General features: G+C 40.1%; 2 protein-coding genes and 4 non-coding genes across 11 annotated transcripts; 3 read left to right on the forward strand and 3 right to left on the reverse strand.

The window, feature by feature from the left end:
* Positions 1–449: 449 nt before the first annotated feature.
* Positions 450–5,220, forward strand: slc-17.6 (the record flags this gene model as incomplete). 5 transcript variants are annotated; one of them, NM_058546.7, is made up of 12 exons in its annotated part: positions 450–530; positions 590–707; positions 1,030–1,155; positions 1,786–1,922; positions 2,658–3,001; positions 3,201–3,326; positions 3,379–3,508; positions 4,016–4,167; positions 4,269–4,358; positions 4,406–4,493; positions 4,729–4,901; positions 5,014–5,220. In NM_058546.7, the coding sequence occupies 12 exons, from the start codon at positions 479–481 to the stop codon at positions 5,116–5,118; spliced, it is 1,641 nt and encodes a 546-aa protein (NP_490947.2). The 5 variants fall into 5 exon arrangements, 3 of the variants coding, with proteins under 3 accessions (NP_490947.2, NP_740804.1, NP_001293358.1); NR_131353.1 differs by having other exon boundaries at positions 479–537; positions 5,014–5,118; NM_171833.6 differs by lacking the exon at positions 1,030–1,155 and having other exon boundaries at positions 479–530; positions 5,014–5,118.
* Positions 5,221–6,239: 1,019 nt separating this feature from the next.
* On the reverse strand, positions 6,240–23,185 carry abt-2 (ABC transporter domain-containing protein; the record flags this gene model as incomplete). Of its 2 annotated transcripts, none has more annotated exons than NM_058548.7 (33): positions 6,240–6,647; positions 7,371–7,889; positions 7,938–8,088; positions 8,834–9,151; positions 9,199–9,355; positions 9,403–9,535; positions 9,575–9,838; positions 10,689–10,948; positions 11,395–11,732; positions 11,778–11,917; positions 11,980–12,103; positions 12,670–12,756; positions 12,799–13,168; positions 14,555–14,770; positions 14,842–14,981; positions 15,032–15,163; positions 15,806–15,888; positions 15,939–16,030; positions 16,076–16,394; positions 17,223–17,365; positions 17,414–17,600; positions 17,648–17,753; positions 17,967–18,069; positions 18,118–18,216; positions 19,123–19,249; positions 19,295–19,510; positions 19,558–19,674; positions 20,524–20,710; positions 20,762–20,982; positions 21,956–22,436; positions 22,487–22,646; positions 22,858–22,951; positions 23,006–23,185. In NM_058548.7, 33 exons carry the CDS (start codon positions 23,183–23,185, stop codon positions 6,471–6,473), a joined length of 6,441 nt encoding a protein of 2,146 aa, NP_490949.3. The 2 variants fall into 2 exon arrangements, with proteins under 2 accessions (NP_490949.3, NP_001368466.1); NM_001381367.1 differs by having other exon boundaries at positions 6,471–6,647; positions 23,006–23,074.
* On the forward strand, positions 19,710–19,761 carry Y39G10AL.4. Its single transcript, NR_049969.1, has one exon. It is a non-coding gene; the product is annotated as an Unclassified non-coding RNA Y39G10AL.4 (non-coding RNA).
* On the reverse strand, positions 19,710–19,761 carry Y39G10AL.6. Its single transcript, NR_049970.1, has one exon. It is a non-coding gene; the product is annotated as an Unclassified non-coding RNA Y39G10AL.6 (non-coding RNA).
* On the forward strand, positions 22,678–22,758 carry Y39G10AL.5. Its single transcript, NR_049971.1, has one exon. It is a non-coding gene; the product is annotated as an Unclassified non-coding RNA Y39G10AL.5 (non-coding RNA).
* Positions 22,687–22,757, reverse strand: Y39G10AL.t1. The gene has a single exon. It is a non-coding gene; the product is annotated as a tRNA-Gly (tRNA).
* Positions 23,186–24,145: the final 960 nt, after the last annotated feature.

Raw genomic sequence — 24,145 nt, forward strand, 5'->3', positions numbered from 1 at the left:
TTTACTATTCGAAATATTTTTAAAAAAATTATAAAAATCAAAAAAAAATCGGTGGCCTAACTTTCCATTTTCTAGGCCACAATGTGAAAAATTCCTCTTACAAAATTTACTCACATTGTTGTTAACCAATTTTTCAATCTCCGCGGTTAAGGTCAATAGCCGTCTAAAAATCCAAAAAAAAATGATGGCCTAGTTTTTTTTAATTTTCTAGGCCACCAGCAGAAAATTTGACCTTCGGTTCAAATTCTATAAATACAAGAATATCTTACAGTTGTTGGAATTTTTTAACAATGCTCAAAAAAACAGGGGGCCGAATTTCACACTTGGTGGCCTAGAAAACCAAAAGTTAGGCCACCAATTTTTTTCGATTTTCGCGTATTTTATTTGATTTTATATGATTTTATATGATTTGAAGTAGTTTTAAGCAGTTTTCAAAAGTATTTTTCCAGATTTCTCACCTAAAATGGCATCAACAATGATGCCATCAAGCACATACAACAGTGTCCGTTCCCTGCCATCACCAATTCCACGTATGTTGTCAGTTGAAGAAGAAGCTTCAAGATTTTCAGCAAAAATTTGAAATTTTCAGCTTTATGGACACTTCAATCGATACGATTTCAAACGGCGCTCTTGATTTCGGCGGCTTGTGTGGTTTTTGGACTAATGCGGACTTGTTTTGGGATGGCTATGGTTGATATTGTTAGGAGGTTTGGGATTTTGTGAAAATCTTGTCCAAAATTTGAAAAAAATTCATAAAAAGTTGGAATGAAGTATATAAAAAATTGGTGGCCCAACTTTTCTTAGTCCACCGAAGTTTGGTGGCTTAACTTTTCTTAGTCCACAAAAACTTTTTTTAGTCCATTTTTTTTTAACTTTTTTGGATGGCCAAGAAACTTTTCGAGCCTGAATTTTCAGCTGCCGGTGGCCTAGAAAATCAATGATTAAGCCACCAACGTTTCTTTTTTATTTTTTTTTAATTAATTTTTTGGTTTTCAACTCTAAAAACCAACCAGAATCTAAATTTTCCAGCGGAAATGGAACATTTCACCCAGATTTACATATGGAATGGAGTGGAGATGAGCAAGCAAATATTCATACTTCTTTCTATATTGGAGCATTTATTGCCGTTTTTCCATCGGAATTTCTTGCCAAAAAGTGAGTATGTCAGCTGATTATTTGAGAAGAAGAAGTGCTACTGATAAGAAATATGTTCAGAAATTATTTCCGATTAAACGGGGTGAATTTATTGAAAAATCACGAAGAAATTATGATTGGAAGTGGGAAATTTCTTAAATTTTGCACAAAAATTTAAAAAAAAATTGAAGTTTGGTGGACTAAGAAAAGTTAGGCCACCAAACTTTGGTGAACTAAGAAAAGTTAGGCCACCAAACATTGGTGGACTAAGAAAAGTTAGGCCACCAAACTTTGGCGAATTAAGAAAAGTTAAGTCACAAAATTTTTGGTGGACTAAGAAAAGTTAGGCCACCAAACTTTGGTGGATTAAGAAATGTTAGGCCACCAAACTTTGATCGACTAGGTGGCCTAACTTTTTTTAGGCCAACCAAACTTTGGTGGACTTTTCTGAAAAGCATTTTTTCGGTTTATGAAAACTTTCAATAAAAAATTAGAATTTCGCTCCAATTTTTCAAATTTTAAATTTTAATTTTCCAAGAAAATTGGGAGAATATAAAATTTCAACTTTGCGCGCCAAAATTTTCTCAAAAAATTTTCTCAAAATTTTTTTTTCGAAAATTTGAAACTTCCCGAAATTCTCCAAATTTACAGACTAGGGCCCAAGAATCTCTTGTCATTTGCACTTTTGCTCAATATATTTGGCTCCCTTCTCACCCCATTTTCTGCAATTTACCTCCGTTCCTACTTTCCAGTAGCTGCAATTCGTTTGATAATGGGATTTGGTTACGGTTAGTTTAAAAATTGATTTTTAAAAAACCGATTAAAATTTTTTAAAAATTGATAATATTTCAAGAATAAATAAAAATTTTTTAAAAATCGGTAACTTTTTTGAAAATTGATAATTTATTTTTTTGGTCTATTTTTTGGCCTAAAACTCGAATAAAATAAAAAAAAACATATATGAAATAGCTTTCTAAAACTTTGGAAAATCAATAAAAAATTTAAAAATCGGTTCTTTATTCGATAATTTTTTTAATTCGGAAAGTTCTTAAAAATTCAATAATAATTTAAAAATCACCTATAAAACCTTTAAAAAATTGCTAACATTTTTAAAATACCAATTAAAATTTCAAAAAATCGATACGTTTCCCAATAAATTTCAAAACTTCGACAAAAATTTGAAAATATTTTTTAAAAAATTGAGAGCATTTCAAAAATCGATGCTATTGCGAAAACTCGATACAATTTCAAATAGTAATTAATTTTTTTAGGTCTATACAACAAATTGAAATAAAATGATTGTTTTTAATCAGTAAAAAAAATTATTATCGATAAAATTTCAAAAAATCGATTAAAAAGTTTTTTAATTGATAAAAATTCAAAAAATCAATTAAAATTAAACATTTTGAAATTTTTGTTTAATTTTTAAATTAACAATAAAAATATCGAAAAACTAACTAACCTATCTTTGGATGCTCCACGACACGCGTGGCCTAGAAACCCAAAAAAAAAACCTCTTCCAGGCTTCGTAATCCCCGCTGGAAGTGTGCTCATCTCGTCTTGGTTCCCACTTTCCGAGAAAAGCACGGCCATGGCAATATTCACAACGGGAAATCAGATTGGAATCGCCGTTTCCATGTTCCTAACGGCAAAGCTTTGTCAGCTTCATTTTTTCGAAGGGTGGCCGCTGGTTTTTATAGTTTACGGGCTCATTGGAGCAGTTTTCTTGGTGATTTGGCATGTTAGGCTAGCGGATAAGCCAAGGGAGTCGAAATATATCACAGCGACAGAGTTGACCTACATCAAAGGCGGGAAACAGAGAAGAAACCGAGCAGAGACTATCGTTAGAGCAACTCCTTATATGAAGGTGAGCGTGGAAGAGTTTTTGATTTTTCTAGGCCATGTGCTTATACACTGAACATTTAACTGAGCCTTTTTTCTTCAGTCTAAAACAATCAATTTTTGAGTATTCTGTTTAAACATGTTGAAGAAAAATAGCAGGAAAGATAGCTGGCCTAGAAACCCAATGGAAAAGTTTCCTAGGCCACAAACTCTGTATTTTTCAGATTATCCTCAACGGTTGTGTCTGCGCCATCTGTGCGTGTTCATTTGCTCAAAGTTTCGTCCTTGTGGCTCTGGTGACCTATCTTCCAAAGTATAATCAAATCGCGTTCAAGATGAATTTGACGCATGTGGGTTTTTTTGGGGTAACAATTTATTTTTTACAAATTAAGCAAATTCCAGAACGGAATTTGGTCTTCTCTTCCATTTTTCATCCAAATGATCACCAAATTGTTGTTCGCGATTATTGCAGACAAGGTTAAGCAGCGAAAAGTGAATGCAACCGCAGTTACGAAGGTCTCAAATGCTATTGGTGAGTTGGGTGGCCTAGAAAATCTGTCGCGTGGAAGAGGAATGGCGTCATAGATGGCCTAGAAACTCCCACTAGTGGAAGAAGAGTGACGTCATAGATGGCCTAGGAACTTCACTGTGTGGGAAAAAATGACAAAAATATAAATGGCTTAGGTGGCCTAGAAACTCCCTCGGGTAAAAGTAAGAATGATGACGTCATAGCTGGATGACCTAGAAACCCCCATGGCTGCTGGTGTAAGAGAGTCTCAGTAGATCTACAAAAAATGCGGGAGAAGAGATGCAGACATCTCAACTGATTTCGCGTGTTTAAGAACGTGTGCTGACGTCACATCTGGGCAAAATATTCCCGCATTTTTTGTAGGTCAAACCGTAATGGGGCAGCCTGGCACCACGTGGCCATAGCCGATACCATGACGTCATTTTTAACCGAACTCTTTACGTTTCAAAGTACTCTAACCCACACCACTTGGATGTGACGTCACCGGTGGCCTAACTTTCCCATTTTCAGCCAGTTTTGCCAGCGCAATCTTCATTGTGATCGCCGCCTACGGCCCGTTTGACAGTGCCGAACTCGTCCAGCTGAGCATAATTGTATCGATGGCGGCGTTCTCGGCATATGTTCCCGGATACAACACATCGATTGTTACGGTGGCTCCGCAGGTTTGTGTGGTGGCCTAGAAATCAGAAATTACAAAAGTCTTCTGCATGATTTTCAGCGAAAAAAAAAATCGTAACTAGAGAAAAAATTGCAAATTTTGCAGTTCACCGCATTCATTTCGTCGTATGCTCAGCTGTACGCACAAATTGCATCAACACTTGCACCGATCGTTATCGGACGGATTACGAGTCATGTGAGCGCTTTTAGACCACCCAAATGTCGTCCATTATATGATTTCAGGGCACAATTTACGAGTGGAAGTGTGCATTTTATAGTTTGGCCGGAGTTTTGGCAGTGACGGGGCTCATTTTCCAAATTTTCGGGCATGGTACGGAAGGCGGCACGCAACGCAGCACGCAACGCTGCACGCAGCGCAGCACGCAACGCAGCACGCAACGTGACACGCAATGAGGCACGCACCGCAGCGCGAAACGCAGCACGCAACGCGACACGCAACGCAGCACGCAACGCAGCACGCAACGCAGCACGCAACGCGATACGCAACGCAGCACGCGACGCAGTACGCAACGCGACACGCAACGCAACACAGTTCCCTTTTTCAGGAAGAACCGAGCCTTGGGGAGAGACACCGTCAAATGCCACGTCAGCAAGACTCTCCACTTCGGTAACAATGTGTGAGGATGGAATGTGCAAGCTGACCCTTTTGGAGAAACATAATCACGAATTCCGAACAGAATCAAAAATCTCATCCGGGTCAGGGAATTTGAAAAAGAAGGTACGTTGTCCACGTGGAGTACACGATTTTGCCAAATTTATTTTCACAAAAATTTGAATTTTCCGCGGAGCCAACAAGCGGAGTGTCGTTGCAACAAATTTCTAAATTCCAGGTGTCACGAGTATCGTATGCCGGTGAGGAAATTGTGATACCCGGTCGGATAGAGGATCTCGAGAATGACGTCATTTATAGTATAGAAGAAGAACGTGAAGATTAATTGTCAATTTTGTATCCAAAAATTATTATTTGTGATCTCTTTCTCTAATTGTAATCTACTAAATTAATTTTTTTGAACTATGAATAAATTCGGTAATTGTTAGTAAAATCATTAAAAAAGGTTCGAATTTAGCGCCAAAAATATTCAATTTAAAATTGGAGTTTTGTCGGCAGCACGCAACGCAGCACGCAACGCAGCACGCAACGCAGCACGCAACGCAGCACGCAACGCAGCACGCAACGCAGCACGCAACGCAGCACGCAACGCAGCACGCAACGCAGCACGCAACGCAGCACGCAACGCAGCACGCAACGCAGCACGCAACGCAGCACGCAACGCAGCACGCAACGCAGCACGCAACGCAGCACGCAACGCAGCACGCAACGCAGCACGCAACGCAGCACGCAACGCAGCACGCAACGCAGCACGCAACGCAGCACGCAACGCAGCACGCAACGCAACACGCAACGCAACACGCAACGCAACACGCAACGCAACACGCAACGCAACACGCAACGCAACACGCAACGCAACACGCAACGCAACACGCAACGCAACACGCAACGCAACACGCAACGCAACACGCAACGCAACACGCAACGCAACACGCAACGCAACACGCAACGCAACACGCAACGCAACACGCAACGCAACACGCAACGCAACACGCAACGCAGCACGCAACGCAGCACGCAACGCAGCACGCAACGCAGCACGCAACGCAGCACGCAACGCAGCACGCAACGCAGCACGCAACGCAACACGCAACGCAACACGCAACGCAACACGCAACGCAACACGCAACGCAACACGCAACGCAACACGCAACGCAACACGCAACGCAACACGCAACGCAACACGCAACGCAACACGCAACGCAACACGCAACGCAACACGCAACGCAACACGCAACGCAACACGCAACGCAACACGCAGCGCAGCACGCAACGCAGCACGCAACGCAGCACGCAACGCAGCACGCAACGCAGCACGCAACGCAGCACGCAACGCAGCACGCAACGCAGCACGCAACGCAGCACGCAACGCAGCACAATTTAAATTTTTAAGAACCGAGCTTTTTTCATTCAAGTTTCGAATTACCGCGAAAAAACAAAAAAAATATTTGAAATATCTCAAAAAATTTATTCATCACAACTGATTCAAATTGAAACACCCGTAAACCAAAACTTGGACACAAATTGACACAAATTCTAAGCAGTGTTTGGCATTTAAACGTGGCCTAGAAAACGTTCAGGTTTTTCTAGGCCACCTAGCAAAAGCGGAGATATAAAAGCGAAAAACCCCTGCAAGAAAAAATACAAAGAAATATGAAAAAGAAATCACAGGAAATTTTATTGATCGGATCCATGAATCACATATGTTGACGCCGTATTGTTTCGATTAATTGATGATAAAGTTCCATGATGGCCTTCTTCTGATAAATTATCACTTTCAGCTATTGATTGGAAGACATTGTCAAGTGTTGATTGGGTTAGTGTAAAGTCGTCCACGTCGTACATCTTTTTCACCTGAATTTATGGGATCTTTAAAATTTTGAATTTTGCGAATGAATTTAAAAATTCGAATCGAAAAAGTATGTGCCAAAACTAATCAATCAACAAAATTTTTAGAAAGTTTTGAATTTCGCAGAAAAATTTGTAAATTGACACTTGAAATTTTGCTGTAAAAAATGTCAATTATTGGGAGTATTTAATTTTATTTTTCCAGAAAAAAAACAGCAAAAAATTCATTCGAAATTGCAGTGAATTAAAAAAAAGACTATTTCAAATTATGAGGAAGCTAGAAAATAATGTTTAAATAAAAAGCCTAAGCCTTAGCCTAAGCCTCAGCCTAAGCCTAAGCCTAAGCCTAAGCCCAAGCCTAGGCCTAAGCTTCAGCCTAAACCCAAGACTAACTATTTTTAATTATAAAATTTTGAATCTAGCGCCAAAAAAAGCATACGAAAGTTTGGGGAATTTTGAATTTTGGTCCAAAAAAAATACTTACATACATTTTAAAATTTGGAATTTAGCCTGAAAAAATTTTGAAAGCTTAAAAAAAATTATTTTAAAATTTAGTATTTTTGAATTTCGCGCTAAAAAAGTTTTCACTTTTTATTTTATTTTTGGAATTTGCAATAAATTTCACTGCCAACAATTTAAATTTTCTCAAATTTGGAGTTAAAATATTTTGCAATTTAAAAAGAGACAACAATTAGTAAAAGTCCCGAAGTCTAAAAAAATAGGTCAAACCTGATTAACAATCTCCAAAACCCGCGCAACACTCGCAGTTCCCTGCTCAATGTGAATAAAAATCGTGGAGCAATGAATCGCCTCGACTCTCGAGCCATCGCCAAGTTTTGATCTCATAATCCCGGCGATTTCCTTGGCATTCTCATCTTTTCCCATCTTCATTGTCAACATTGAACCCTTTCCATACTTGGATTTCAGATGCTGCTTTCCTCCAAGACACCTGATTCTTCCACGATCCATAATTGCAATTCTAGTACACAAAGCTTCACACTCTTCCATTGAATGTGAGGTTAGGACTACTGCTTTTCCAGATTTACAAAGTCTTTCAATAACCTTCCAAAGGAATTGTTGAGATCCTGGATCCATTCCAGCTGATGGTTCGTCGAGGAAGATCAGAGATGGCTGACTGACCAGCGCCACTGCGACAGAGAGTTTTCGTCGATTTCCACCGGAGAGGCTTGACGTCTGGGTGTTTGCGTAGGGACGGAGGTGGAGAGCAATCAGCAGACGATCGATTATCTGGAAATTTGTTTTTTTATTTATTTCAGAATTTTTAAAAGACCTTACCGAATCGATTTGAGTCGGTACAATTCCTCGAATCCTCGCGTAGAACTTCAAGTTCTCCCTGGTACTCAGCTTCATGTTGAGAGCGTCGAATTGAGGACAGTAGCCGAGTTGTTGGAAGTTTCGGACATCCGAGAAAGAGCCCGTGTTGATTCTGAAAATTAATTTGTTGGGAAAAGTTGAGAGAGCAATTCAAAACGTTCGAGCTCCCACTCTTGACAAATTGCCGTTCGACAAATCGGCAAATTGCCGGTGTGTCGATTTGCCGGAATTGTTTAGTTCCCGCAATTAGCCAATTTGCCGAAAATTTTTATTTTCGGTAATTGCCGTTTTTCCGGCAAATTCGGTAAATCGGCATTTCGCCGTTTTGCCGATTTGCCGGAAATTTCAATTTCATAGTTTTGCCGGTTTGCCGGAAATTTTTATTTTCGGTAATTGCCGTTTTTCCGGAAAATTTGGTAAATCGGCTTTTCGCCGTTTTGCCCATTTGCCGGAAATTTTTATTTTCGGTAATTGCCGTTTTTCCGGCAAATTCGGTAAATCGGCATTTCGCCGTTTTGCCGATTTGCTGGTAATTTTAAATTCCAACAACTAGCCGTTTTGCCAGAAATTTTTATTTTCGGTAATTGCCGCTTTTCCGGCAAATTAGGCAAATCGGCATTTTGCCGTTTCCCCGATTTGCCGGAAATTTTCAATTCCAGCAATTTGCTGTTTTGTCGATTTGCCGGAAATTTTCAATTCCGACAATTCGCCGGTTTGCCGATTTTTTTTTCAGATTTTTCCTCGTCCATTCAGATTCTACGTCATACGGTATTTTCTAGCTATTCGTGACGTCACAACTCTTCAAATAATGTGGTAAATTATAAATCCTAGGATACAAGTGCAGCCACCATCCTCACCTCGTATTCTGCATCTCGATAGATCCATGTCCTGGCCTAATTTTTGCGGTTAACATTGCAAAAGTCGTCGTTTTACCGGCTCCATTGAGCCCCAACAATCCGAAACACTCTCCCGGCTCCACAGCAAATGAGATCCCCTTCACAGCCAACAGCTCTGGGTTATAGGCCTTTGCAAGATTCCGAACTATCAACGCATGATTGTCGGATGAGTCCATCGGGATTGCATCGACACGTTGTCTCTCCTTCACCACATCCTCATCGTCGCAAGTGGATGGCTCGCGGAGCATCATTGCGTCGGTTAGGTTCCGCTCGCGTTTTCTGAAAGTTCAAAAGAGCGATAATAGATCCACTGAAAAAAAGTTTACCTAACAAAACCAAATTCGTCCATTTGCGAGAAAATCAAGCAAATTGTGGCAATAATGACGTGGATGAATAGACACATGATGTGAATTCCCATTTGATCAAAGGCAAGGAGAGATGGCAGGGGAAGCTGATTGATCATGTCAGGCCGGTTCATTTGTTCTGGAATAAGGTAAAAATTTTACATTAATCGGATGGGATCTGCATACGTAAAAAGTTTGAGCCAATCGCTCGCACTTGGTAGATCATAAGGCCTCGGAAGATGGCGATTCCTAAATTGTACTGCGGAAGAACCAGAAATACAATTGAACAGACGGTATGTGCTGGGATAAGTGATGGATCCTAAAATTTTTTTTTCTTTGATTATCTGACAAGCCATACCTGAACCATAAGCGACTCGAGCATGATAACTGTCAAGGCACAGACTATGCCTACGAAGTAGGAACCAATTGCAATTAGGACAAAAGAGAGAGCCGCCACAGAAAAGGCTTTTTGGAATACATAAGCGTAGAGAATCGTCGACATTCCGTGCACGAAGAATAGAAGGAGGAAGGCGAAGAATGTTGCGCCGTCTGCGGTAAAGTCGGAGACACGGAAGCACAGGTAGATGAGCATTATTACAATGATGACGAGGGTGTATACCACCTGGAATTTATTGGGTTAGATATGGAAACTTTAGCCTAGTCTACACCATAAACTAGGACAGGGTGGGCGAAAAACGATTTCTTCCGGCAAAACGGCAAATCGACAAATTGCCGGAATTGAAATTTTCGGCAAATCGGCAAACCGGGTAATTGCCGATTTGCAGAATTTGCCAAAAAAATTTCCGCAAATTGTGGTTCTGCCCATTTCAATTTAAATCGGCAAAATTGTGCGCATCCTCTAAATTTTCTTATATCTATTTTGAAAAGTAAGCAAATTTATGAAAACATCTAAAGAAAACGGGGGAAAACATTTCAAAAAGGCACAGTTTTAAATATTTCCGTCTAATAAAAAATCCCTCTAAACAATTCCGGCAAATCGGCAAATTGCCTGAAATTTAAAATTTCCGGCAAATTGACAAACCAGCAAATTGCCGATTTGCCAAATTTGTACGCGGCAATTGCCGCTAACCCCTGCACTGAGCCATTCTCGGCCAAGTTTAAGCTTGTTGTCCAAGTTTTTCAAAAAAATATTGGCTTGGATCAGAAAATGACAAAACTTGGGCAAAACTTGGGCAAGGCCTCACTCAAGTTTATCCAAATTTTAATTTTTCCGTTTTAACCTCGGCCAAATTTTGGCTAAACTTGGGTGCAGTCTAAGCCAAGTCTTGTCCAAATATTGCCAATTTTTCTAAATGGCAATACTTTTTTTCTGGTTTTCAAAATTTTCGACTTCGGACTCCTGCCAGTTTGGTCTGTGAGGATTTTTTTTTGTTTTTTTTCATACGACACAAAGTCATTTGAGATTCAGGCACTAGGAATTAAATTAATCGTTTTTTTTTTCACAAACCTACCATATCATACAAGTAACTCGTCACCCAATATGTCACTTTTCTCAATCCACCGACTAGCTGCAAGTGCAAAGCCTCGCAAATCCGATCCTCAACCAGATAGACTGTAAATCCAGCCGGGATCATTGACAGAACCAGAAGGAGAATAGTGATTCGAAATACTGCAAGCGCTTGGGTGAACTTTAGAGCATTTTGGTCGAGAGTTTGAGAGATGGTCTTGTTCATCGGATGATTCATCGTCAGTATGCCAAGATCTTCGGGGTCTGGAAGTTAATTTGAATGCTTTTCTACTTGTTAAAGGTGGTGTAGTCGAATTTTTATTGCTCTATTAAACTCAAAATTGTCTGAAAACACCAAATTTCATAATGAAACTTCTTGAAAACTTCTCAAAAAAAAGTTATGACGGCTCAAAAAAGGACCTAAAACTAGTTAAAATTTGAAATTTGACCGACTTGTCAAGCGGCTGGAAACTAATTTTTCTGCAATTTCCGGCAAATTTTGAGTATACAATGTAATTATCTTGCGTTTTCAACTTCATTTAGGTATTTTAAAGTCGATGAACGACGAGATTTGGTGAAAAAAATTTAACTTTTTTTTGAGAAGTTTTCAAGAAGTTTCATTATGAAATTCAGTGTTTTCAGACAATTATGAGCCTGATAAAGCAATACAAAAAATTCGACTACACCACCTTTAAACTAGTTAGGCTTACCAATTGCATAGTCCTCCTGACGAAGAAGCGCATTTGACAGAATATTCGATGCGATAGGAAACCCTGGCCATATTTTATTATTAAACCACACTTTCACATTTTCCCTGACATCCAGGTTCTGTAGCAAGTCATTCACCACTTGATTCAGCGTTATATTCTGAGCAAATGGGTCCAGAACTTTCGGGGTGGCAGGCTCAATTCCAGTTGTGTTAAGATTGATTATTCGCATAGATTGGGCAATGTCTTTGATAGTCTCAAGCCATCCACGTTTCGATGTATCAATGTCCGCCTGGCTCTGAGCTCGTTGGTTAACATGGCCCAGTGAGAAGCCTCCCAAGCTGAAAATCTTGTGATACACAGTAAGTATAATTATAATAATCTACAAGAAAGGAGCCGTGGTATTCGCCAGTTGCGCGAATCGGGTGATCAGTCGGAATTGCGTGAGGTTCCTGCCAGTCAGGTCAAAGATCCGGTCGGTGGTGTTCAATCGCAGCCAATTCGTCTCGTTCCATTTCCAGTCTTCCTAAAAAGTTTTTAAAAAATTTTGGTCTCCCGGGCTCTAGTCATTAGAGCGCATTTTCTCACCAAAGTACAGTTCCACCCAAAGTCCTCACATCCGCAGTAGATCGGGGCATTATACGTGGCATTTGAGATGTCTTCCGTGTAGTCGAACTCACCTTGGATGTTTTGACACTGGTATTCGTTATCACTAAAATGAGAACAGTTGCCGCATTTAGTGTCATAAAAAATTACAACTAAAAACACTAAAGTTCATTTTTGTGGGATTCTGCAATTTTTATCTTTTTTCCTATAATTTTTATTCCTTTTTTTCATGGTTCTTAATGTATTTGTTTTCCTTTTTTCTAAATTCTTGAATCTTCGGGATTTTTTTCTCACTTTTCCTCCCCCGCTTCGCCTAAGCCTAAGTCTAAGGTTAAGCTCACGCCTAAGCCTAAACCTAGGCCTAAGCCTAAGCCTGAGCCTCCGCCTACGCCTAAGCCTAAGACAAAGCCTAAGCCTAAGCCTAACCCTAAGCCTAAGTCTAAGCCTAAGAATAGGCCTTAACCTAAGCCTAAGCCTAAGTCTAAGCCTTAGAATAAGCCTAAGCCTAAGCCTGCATCTAAGCCAACGCCTAAGCCTAAGCCTCAGAATAGGCCTTAGCCTACGCCTACGCCTAAGCCTAAGCCTAAGCCTAAGCCTTTTCAACATTTTCAAAAAGAAAACTCGCGGGTAAGTTTCCCGCAATTTCTGGAGGTCAAATAGCTCCACACTTACACAGAATCCTTATCAACTCCTGGTGCTGGCTTGTTCCTTCCGAATCCATATCGATTTCTGAACATCAGCTCTCGACGCATCGTATCCCTAAATTTCAAATTCCTTGTAAATTCTCCGTTTAAAACTCACAATAAATCATTCGGTACATCCTTCGCACATCTCGGACCAGTACCTGGCGAGGAGAACATCGCATGAAGGATATCGTTGGCAGTGGAATTCTCCGCGGTATCCCAAGAGTTCACATAGAAATCACTGTGATTTCCCATTATGCTGGTCTCGAGTGGAAGCGGGGGCATCGAAACCATCAGATCGGGACGGGCAGTTGACACTTGGAGTAGGACAAAGAGTTCGGCCAGGGCGAGCAGGAATAAGGGAATGATGACTTGAAACAGGAAGGTTCGTTTGCTTTTTAGCGTGTAGTTGATACGGCAGACAAGGAGAGCGTAGAAGTGTTGGAAGATCAGACGTTTGCCATCGAGGAGATCGGGTTTCTCGAAGTCTGGAAAATTTTGGTTTTATAGGTAATAATTCCCGGGAAGGAGAATTGGGGGGAGGCAGTACCTGTCAGTCATAAATTTGGCAATTCAATTTTAACCAAAACTATTGATTTTGTTAATTTTCAGTATTTTTGGTGCTCCAAAAAACATCAAAATTATCAAAATTTTCGCAGTTTGTTAAGCCCGGCAAATTTGCCAAATTTGCCGTCCTCGACAAATATTGGGAAAAGAAATTGGCCAAATTTGCAGATATCGGCAAATTTTGAGCTTTTTGCCGCGTACCCCTGGTGCCTACTCATACGAGCAGCCAAAACTTCAGAAACTCGGTATGTCGCAGACTGCAGGGCTAATTATTTTTCGATTTAAAAATGTCCAAAAAGTTTGGCATTTGGCAAATCGGCAAATGGGCAAATTACCGATTTGCCAAAAATGCAATTATTTGAAAATTTTCGGAAAATTGTGGTTTTGCACATTTTTTTTCGGAAATTTCAGAATTTCAAATTTTATCGGCAAAATTTTACGTATCCTATGAATGTTCCTACATCTATGTAGATTGAAAATTTTTCTTTGAAAATATCTTAAAAAATGTCAAAAAGGCACCGTTTTAAATGTTTCCGTCTTTTAAAAATATCTATCTAAACACTTCAAATTGATATTCATCAAATCGGCAAACCGGCAATTTTCCGAAAATGAGAATTTCCGGCAAATGGGCAAGTCGGCAAATTGCCGAAATTAAAAATTTCCGGCAAACCGGCAAATTGCCGAAATTAAAAATTTCCGGCAAACCGGCAAACCGACATGTTGCCGAAAAAGAAAATTTCCGGCAAATCGGTAAACCGGCAATTTTCCGAAAATAAAAATTTCCGGCAAATCGGCAAACCGGCAATTTTCCGAAAATGAGAATTTCCGGCAAATGGGCAAGTCGGCAAATTGCCGAAATTAAAAATTTCCAGCAAACCGGCAAACCGACATGTTGCCGAAAAAGAAAATTTCCGGCAAATCGGTAAACCGGCAATTTTCCGAAAATAAAAATTTCCGGCAAATCGGCAAACCGGCAATTTGCCGAAAATAAGAATTTCCGGCAAATCGGCAAGTCGGCAAACTGCCGGAATTAAAAATTTCCGACAAATCGGCATGTCGGCAAATAGCCGAAAATTAAAATTTCCAGCAAATCGGCAAACCGGCAAATTACCGGAATTGAATATTTCCGGCAAATCGGCAAACCCGCAGTTTGCCGAAAATTAAAATTTCCGGCAATTCGGCAAACCGGCAATTCGCCAATTTGCCGAATTTGTCGGCAAAAAAATTTAGCGATGCACAATGAGAGCTAACCCTCATTTTCACGATCTTGTCTTTCTAGGCAGCCTTCCCAGTCTAAAAAACTGTACCTTGCGACAGAATAGCAATACGATCGGACAAAACATCAGCTTCATCCATATGATGAGTAGACAATAGGATGGTCCTTCCCTCCTTGTTCCTCTGCAAAAGCTTCCAAATGTCTTTCCGCGCCGTCACATCCACTCCAGCCGTTGGCTCATCCAGAATTACAAATCGAGAACCACCGATAAAAGCGATTCCAATACAGAGCCGGCGTTTCATTCCGCCTGTAAATCAATGCTTAACATCAGTATTTTAAGCCTTGAAAATCAATGAATGCACAAAATTCAGAACTTACCCGACAAAGTACTTGCCAACTTATTTGCCTTCTCCGTCAACGAGACACTTGCCAGAATCTCATCTACCTGAGATGTCAGCTCACTATCCGGCACACCCTTCAAGGCAGCGAATAGACGAAGCTGCTCTGACACTGTTAGACTGAAATTTTCCCGTTTCCATTTATCTCAGCCGCCCAACTTAAAGCTTACTGGCTGAAGAGTACATTGTGCTGTGGACAAATTCCTAGAACATCGCGAACTCTTCGAAGATCCGTTCGAATGTCTCGCTGGTAGATCTTGGCGGTTCCGGAACTGGGAGCGTAGAGGCCACAGAGGATTGACCTGGAAATGTGTGTGTTTTTTTTTTAATTTTGCTGCTCCAAATTATTCTAAAAAATCAATTTAATTTTACCAGAATTTTTTAAAATTTTTTTGAAAAAAACTTCAATTTTAAAGTTTCCTCCTAATCATTAGACAGGTTTGAATTTGCCGCCTAACGTTTTGAAATTTCATACGAATTTCGGAATTGTTGGTAAACATTTTTGGAAGACAAAAAATTTGAAATTTGCGCCAGATTCTGGAAAAATTAATTTTAAAAAGAATTAAAAGTATGATTTTTTGAATTTTGCGGGGCAAATTTTTTTAGAATTAAATGTTGAATTTCTTGAAAAAAATATTTTGAGTGACCATACACGAAATTCTGGCTTCCCTCATAAATTGAAATGGAAGAGTTTTTGCCGAACTTGGCCATTTTGGCTCGGCCATATCTGTGGTAGATTTACGGCGCGTTGCGTGTCACGTTTGTTTTGAGGAAAATTATTTGAAAATTCCGTTTTTATATTGAATTTCACTCATTTTTTTATTGAAAAAATTTGACATTTTGAATATTTTGGCATTTTGCACCAAAATTTTGCAATTCCAGAATTTTTAGAGCTCCAACTTGTGGCCTAGATTTTCCTGCCTCGGCCACCACCTCAAACTCACATCGTTGTAGTCTTTCCGGCTCCATTATGACCTAACAAACCGGTAATTTGACCTTCGTAAAGTCTCAGGTTTAGGCAGTCGAGCTGGAATTAATTATCGATTTGAAAATTTATTTTCTAGAAGCTTCCGGTACCGCTTTCGTTCCATTCTCATAGACTTTGCTCATCGAGTTTATATGTACCGCAAGGGTAAGATTTGTTGGCTCCGAGTCGAATGAGTCACTATCTGAAAAATCATTGCGTGGCCTAGAAAATAAACTCGGCCACCTACTGGGAATTGTATCAAAATGCTCATCGTCGACAAACTCGACACGATTCTTGTACAATCCGGGTGCCCAATACTTCAACGTGAATGGGAACCATAGGGGTTGCCGGACACCAAAATCTCCGGGTGCTACCGCCGAAATGTACCAGGCAAGGATCAGGAAGACGGCCGTATCGACTACTAGCATAATCATGCAGAGCTCCACGGAAATCCCTAAAACGGGATTATTCATCTCCCAAAGGTCGGACCACGTGGCACGTTCCATTGCGTTGAATGACTCGAGAAGTTTGAAGCAGTGTCCCATGGCGGTTGGCGGGAGAATTAGCTGGAAATTTGAGTGGCCTAGAAAAGTTTTCGGTGGCCTAGAAAATTCAAAACTTTATGTTCTAATAAATTTCTATTGAGTAACATTGAAAGCATTTGAGTGTTTCAGGGATGGCCTAGTTTTGCAAACTTCTACGCCGCGCGGCAAAAGTTTTGTGGCGTGGCCTAGTTTTAGGGATTTCTAGGCCACAAGATTTTGCAATTTAGGAAGTATTGTTCAGCACAAAAATGTTTTTTTGCCTTTTTAAAATAGAAATTCGTGAACAGTATAATGTTCCTCTTGGCCGACTTTCGAGTGATGGCCTAGTTTTGCAAATTTCTAGGCCACGAGACTAAGATCACTCAATCTAGTGAAGGGTATTATTTAGCACAAGAAAATTGTTTTAAACAACCATTTTTAACTAGAAATTTGCTAGTAATACCACGCTCCCTCATGACCGACTTTTGCGGTGTGGCCTAGTTTTTGGAATTTCTAGGCCACGTAACAAATGCCCCAGTTGAGTCATTTTTGTGGCGTGGCCTAGTTTTAGAGATTTCTAGGCCACAAGATTTTGCAATTTCGGAAGTATTGTTCAGCACAAAAATGTGTTTCTTAGCTATTTTAAAATTAAAATTCTGGAGCAGTATAACGTTCCTCTCGGCCGATTTTTGTGGTGTGGCCTAGTTTTTGGAATTTCTAGGCCACGTAACAAATAACGCATTTCCCCGTTGTGAGGCTATGACTTAAGACAAAACAAAAAATTAGAAAACAGTACACCTTTCCCCGGGCGCATTTTTGCGACGTGGCCTAGTTTTAGAGTAAAACTTCGGCCACAAAATGAAAACTCACCGAAATCCGATTAAAAGTCGGCGATGATATTCTGTCGGTTCTCAAAAGTTGGAACGGGATGAAGAATACAAACCAGAGGACACACGTGGCAGCCGTCGCGATATTAGCATTGGTAAAAAGCGTAGAGAAGAAGATTGACATAGCTGAAACGGTGGCCTAGAATTTAGAGAAAACTCGGCCATCAAACTTACCTATAGAAGAAAACAAGAACAAAATTAGCACAAAGAGCAAAAGTGTGTAGTCTGTGTAGTCAAAGATTTTTGCGACTTTTGAGATGATTGAAATAATGAGCACCGAGATGAAGTTGAGCACCAGTGAGATCAAGCCCCATGAGATGAAGTGCACGGCGTCTCCAAGACCCATCGCGCGCATTTGTTCCTGGAAGGGTATTGTAGGTAAAGGTATAGGTGAAGAAAAAATAATACCTTAATCTTCTGCTCTTTCTCGTAGACAATATTCTTGACAAGAAGTGCCGATGGAAAAATGAAGGAGATAAGGAGAAAGAGGGGCATGAACAGTGCCACGTTGAATCTGGAAACTTTTCCGAAAAATTGTATGCGCCTCCACGTGGTGTCAGGCTGTTTCATATCGCTTTGATCTACGAGAATCGCGGGAAATTAAACTGATTTCGCAGAACTAAGAATGTTCTGACGTCACTATTTTTTGGGGAAAAAATTCCCGCATTTTTTGTAGATCAAACCGATATGGGACAGCCTGACACCACGTGCGTCTCTAGTCACTTACGTATCCTTCACTGTGCAGGGATAGGGCTCTTGCTGAGCATATACTCCCAGATTTGCGTCCGTCTGATTGGTGAGCTCACTCATTATTGCTCGGTCTATTGACTCTGAAAGTTTTTGGCTTTTAGATTTTTGCTCCAAACTTGGCCAGCTACCTTGAAGAAATGAGAATCCAAAGGTGATATATTTGAGGTCGATAAGGGGCTTGTCTCTGCTGAACGGGTTGCTCTTACTGTCCATGAAGCTTGTGGTGGCTGGAAAAAGGAATGTGAGGTTTCTAGGCCATCGGTTTTAGGCCAGGGCATCACCCTCTCATACTTTTTTCTAGCATGGCCTAGAAAAATCCTAGGCCAACTGACATTTTTACGGCAATCCATTGATCGACAAGTTTCAACGACGCTCCAAAAATCGATAAAAATAAAAATGATTGATAATTTTTCAGAAAATCAATAAGGTGAAAACGCTGATTAATTAATTTATTTTTTAACTATTCATTTTTTAAAATATCGATTTCTAAAAAATCGATAACTTTTTTTAAATCGATTAATTTTGCTTCAAAAATTCGATTAATTTTTAAATACTTGATAGTTTTTTTTTTTAATTGATTTTAAAAAGAATTAAAAATTATCGATTTAGCAAAAAAAAACATACAATTTTAAATTCGATTTTTTTTTCAAATCTGATACTTTTTCTGATCAAAAACAGAAATGCAGACCTTTTTTTTGCAAAATTCTAGGTTTTCAAAAATTATTGATTTTTTTTAATTTATCGATTTTTTAATTATCGATTTTTTATTCGAAATTTTTATTTTTTGATTTTTGAGAAATTGGTAACTCGGTTCAAAACCAATAAAAAAAAATTGAAAATCGATAAATGATTAAAAAAATCAACAATTTTTAAAGCTGATATCATTTTAAAAAATTTTCTGAACGTTTCTGCAAAATTGTAGGTTCTAGAAAAAATTATTGATTTTTTTTAATGCGTCGTTTTTTAAATTATCGATTTTTGATAAAATTATCTTGATCCAAATTGAACCTCTTTTTCCTTAGTTAGCCTAGAAAAAATCTAGGCCACAAGGTAAGACACCACCCATGCGCGTATAAATGACGTCATCCCTTTTGGCCTAGAATAAACCTAGGCCATCCAGATCACAAACTTACAATCCACCATCTCCGGATAATGCCGTATCTTATAAGTGGTGAACCCGTCGAATTCGGTCGCATTCGAATCGATATTGAACACGATTCCCGTGAAATATTGGTGAGTGTCCATAAGACACACCGCGTTCTGAAATTCGCGTAGAATTGAAAACGTGAGAAACTGACTACTAACCGTCTCCAGCTCCTTCTCATCGGTTACAAATCGAAATCTGTCCAACAAAAAGCAACCGGTGTACTTATTCGCAATTTCCGTGATATTTTTGGTGTAGGTTCCGAAGCTGTACTCATCACTGGATGGAGCAAATAGATGCTCCAAAAAAAAGTGAATAGTCCGTGTGTTGAGCTGGTTTTGCCCGTTTTTGTAGACCTTGATGAAATGGAGCAGTTTCTAAAAATGTCTCCGCAATAGGTAGGTTACGGTGTTTTTGGACTTACCTGACTCGCCGGCCAGAGGTCCGAAGCGTGAAGACGGTCTTGAAACTCTAAGGCGTCCGATGGATAGGTGTACAGCAGGTTCCGGAGGTGTTCGATGTCTCGGAGGGGGATGTTGAGCTGTAAATTTTGAGATTTGAAACGTCATGCGAGGTTTAGGCTCAGGCTAGGCTTAGGCTTAGGCTTAGGCTTAGGCTTAGGCATAGGTTTAGGCTTAAGCTTAGACTTAGGCTTACGCTTAGGCATAGGCTTAGGCTTTGGCTCAGGCTTAGTCTTATGCTTCGGCTTTGGCGAGGGAGGAAAAGAGATTTACAAAACATTTTTAGATTGGTGTGGGCGGAGCTTTGAGGTGCATTATTTGCTCCGCCTATTTCTTGGCTCTGACCACGCCTACAAGCAAGGTGTGGTTTGCTGGTTTTAAATTAATAACCCTTTTTTTAACTACCCACTCATATTTATTTTCTGGGTTTAAACAATTTGCTAAAAAACCAAAAAATTTTGCAGCTTAAGCCACGCCCCTTTCTTGGCAGTGGTCACGCCCACAAAACAGTTGTGGTCAGATAATGTTCTACAAGAAAACAGTTTTAGAAAACGACCATGTCCATTAGTTGCTTACGATTTCTATTTAAAAAATAACACTGAAATTTTAGTATTCTAGGCCCCGCCCACTTCTTAGTGCTGACCACGCCCACAAAAGTGGAGCAAATTTTTTACGGGAAAAAAGCGCAAAAACAATCGACTTTAGTGATTTTTTGATATCAACGTAATTGCTCCTACAAGAAAGAAAATCAAGCCACGCCCACTTCTTGGCTCCGGCCACGCCTACAAAATTTTTATCCTAAGCGCCGCCCGCGTAACAAAATGTTTGATTATTTAAATCGGTCACACTCATTTCTTGGTTGGTACGCCCATACTATGAGCCACGATTACTGTTGTTAAGCTCTGCCCACTTCTTGGATGTCCACTTACCCTATCAACCACACGCCGAGTCACCGGATTATCCGGTGTCACAAGAATATACCCAGAAAGGGCCTCCCGAACTTTCATCAAAATCGGGCTCTCCAAGCTCGAGCAGTTCATGTCCTGATGATGTGGCACAGGTGTACATGTGCTATTCTTCTCTTGCTCTTTTCCAGGTGTTACTGTTTGGATAAATCTGAATAAATGAGCTTATGACGGTAGAAGCATACCCCTTTATAAAACTCACTTTATCACCTGTTTCCTCAACTTTTCAAAAGGGGTATCCACATTCTTATCACTATTCGGATTTATCGTCTGCTCAATTGTTGCCCGAGGGTCTTCTCCGCAGAACAAGGCAAGCAGAAGTTGATCCGTACTGTAGTTTCCATACTTTTGAGCAAAAATCAATGTTGGCTCGAAGACAGATTGAAATGATGATATGAATGGGGTGACTCGGAGACGGGATAGCTGAAATTTGGGTTTCTAGGCCATCGATTCGTGGGAAACAGTAAAAGTTCGGCCACCGAGATCAGGAAAAGTTTGGCCACAGAGGCAGAGAAAAGTTCGGCCACCAAGATCAGTGAAAATTCGGCCAGCAGGATCTTTAGAAGTTTGGCCACCGGGGTCAGTTAAAGTTCGGCCACCGGGGTCTGTAAAAATTCGGCCACCGGGTCAATCTAATGGCCGAACTTTCACAGAAACTCTTCCATGCTTATGATATTGTTTTTTATGGCCATGATGGGAAAAACTAGTCCCTCATCAATATTGAAAATGAAAAGTCCGAAAATTCATAAAATTCGGCAATTTTTTTACAAATTTTGGTACCGAGTCACCACGATAGTTTGAAAATTCTAGATACTGGGGAAATTGAATTTCCCAAAAAAAGGCGTGGCTCTTTAGCTCCGCCCATTTCCCGACATTTTTTTATTCGCAGAATCTTGATATTCCAGAAAAAAAGTAGTGACTCGGGACGAAATAGAAAATTTGTATTTTTTAAAAGAGTTACTGGACAATCTTTTTGGAAAAAATATTTTCTGGCCGAACTTTTACAAAAAACTCTTCCAAAATTATAACAAAGTTTCTAGGTGCCCTAATATTAAAAATTTTAGTCTGTCAGAAATTCGAGGCCTTGTTAGATAAAAACTAGATGGCCTAACTTTCTCAAAAACTCTTCCATGTCTATAATTTTGCCTATTCGGGCCATAGATTTCACAAGAAAACTCTTCCACGGTCAAGCTCATTTTTCAGTTCTTTTAGGTGGCCGAACTTGTTTTGGAAAACTCGTATGCTGGAAATTCTACGCCACTTTCATCAATTAGATGGCTTAACTTTTCAAAAACTCTTCAACGCCAGTAATTCATTCATTACGTGGCCTGACTTTTCCTAAAGCTCTTCCATGGTCGAACTTGTTGCAAAATTTCTAGGCCACACACAAACTCACCGTAGGAAGTCTGACTTCGCTCATATATCCAGAAAAATCCATCAACGTAGTTAAAGACAACACACTGCACAGTTCATCCTTCTCACTATTTGTCAATTCCTGTCCCTTTTCAAAAGAAAACGTGCTCTCGAACATTCTCTCATCACAGAAAAGCGGATTCTCCGAGAAAAATAAATCGGTAAACGAGATCTCGGTTCTCAAAGTTTGAAATGTTTCAATTGCTCCTGGCTCCAGTCGAGCATTTAGCAGCTTCTCGGCAGTCTCCATTTTGAGCCCAGTTGTGTTTAAAACTTTCGTTAGATTTTGACGGATTGGCTCATCAAATAGGTCGCCTAATCGAACAATTGCAGTGCTTTGCAACGACTTTCCAGCGAGCCAATGCACAATTTCAGCGGCTCCTTTTGTGAGATCTTCGAACTTTTTCGGGTTGTTTCCGATCCAGCGGAGTTGTAGAGAAGAGTAGTAGATCGCATCCACTATTCTAAAAAAAAATTTTAATTTTAAAATTAAAAAATAAATTCAGAATCGAACATCGACTCATTCCTCGTGTGCTCTCCGTCATCATTAAACAAAAAGTGCTTCTCATCGCCTGTCGTTGGAGCAGCATTGCATCGATTTGAGAATGAGCAGAAGAAGGAGTGAATGAAGGGGAGAACACCTGCGGAGAGCATTCCTTTCGAGTCATAATGACCTGAAAATTAAAAATTAAAAATTTTAAAATTAAAAAGAATTGCATCGACCGGGAATCGAACCCGGGCCGCCCGCGTGGCAGGCGAGCATTCTACCACTGAACCACCGATGCGTGATTTTTTAGACGGCAGACGGGCAATAGATGGCCGCAAAGCGAAAAAACTCGGCCACCAACTTTTATTTAATTTTAATGTTTAACTTTGATTACTCACATTGTGGTGAAGCTTCAGAGAAATCCTTCGTACGAACAAGAGCAATAATAATGAATAGAATACACGGAACGATCAGCTCCACAGCCAGCCAGAACTGAAAATTAAATAATTTTTTTCCGTGGCCGACAATTTCCTAGGCCACACTTACCTTCTGCCGCCTCCTCACCAACACGCACTTCCATAGCAAAAAATTGAGTTGGCGCCAAAATCCAACCATACCTAAACCCGCTTCACTGAACTCTTTCGTATCCGATAAAGCATCTGAACTAGCTGATGAGTGAGCTGGAAGGAGCAACTCATTTTGGAGCATTTCTTCGGAAGAGCCCATGATTAAGAAAGATGAAGAATTAAAGAATTAAAGAATTTTTGCACAAAGAAATTTCAAAGAAAAAAGTGATAAAAGACTCGAGTTCACGAAAAAATTTAAATTTAATTTCTAGAAATAAAATTTCTAAAAATATTTCTCAAAAAATCACGAAATCATCTAGAGTTTTGGACATAAAAAGGAAAAGTGACTAGTTGTTGAGAAGGACATTATCAGGTTTAGCAAATAAAGAGAGGGAAAGTGTGTAGAGAAGAAAAAACGGCGAGCAAAGAAAAAGAACGACGTGTTGAAAAAGAGCACACGGGCTCCTGTTGATGAGCAATGCGGCCGTGGCCGAAGCGATGACGTCACTCCTCTTCCACGGGTGATGGCCGAGGAGGATTTATGACGTCACTTCCCTTCCAAAATTGATGGCCGAGGAGGAGCGGTGACGTCACTCCTCTTCCGAGATTGGCGACCGAGGAGGAGCAATGACGTCACTACTCTTCCATGAATGGTGGCCGAGAAAGAACGGCGACGTCACTCCTCTTCTTTGGCTGGTGGTGGCTGAGGAGAAGCTGTGACGTCACTCCTCATCCATGGTTGGTGGCCTAGAAAAAAATGTGACATCATTCCTCTTCCTGGGTTGATATTCGAGATATCACGGTGACGTCACTTTTCTTTTTTTTCGTTTTCTAGGGAGTCTTATAAATTTTACATTTTTGGGATGAGCATGGAAGAATAATGACGTCACTCTTAGTCCTCGGCCATTCTCGACCGCCGTCACTCACGTGGTGTCAGAGTGTCTCATTTCGGCTTGATCTACGTAGATCTACAAAAAATGCGGAAGAAGAGACGCGGAGTTCTCAACTGATTTCACATGTGCTGACGTCACATTTTTGCAAAACTCCCGCGTTTTTTGTAGATCAAACCGTAATGGGACAGCCTGGCACCACGTGGCCACTTCAAGCCTGGCCTAACAAG

This window comes from Caenorhabditis elegans, chromosome I (assembly GCF_000002985.6).
Source record: "Caenorhabditis elegans chromosome I".
In the NCBI taxonomy this organism is placed as follows: Eukaryota; Metazoa; Nematoda; class Chromadorea; order Rhabditida; family Rhabditidae; genus Caenorhabditis; species Caenorhabditis elegans.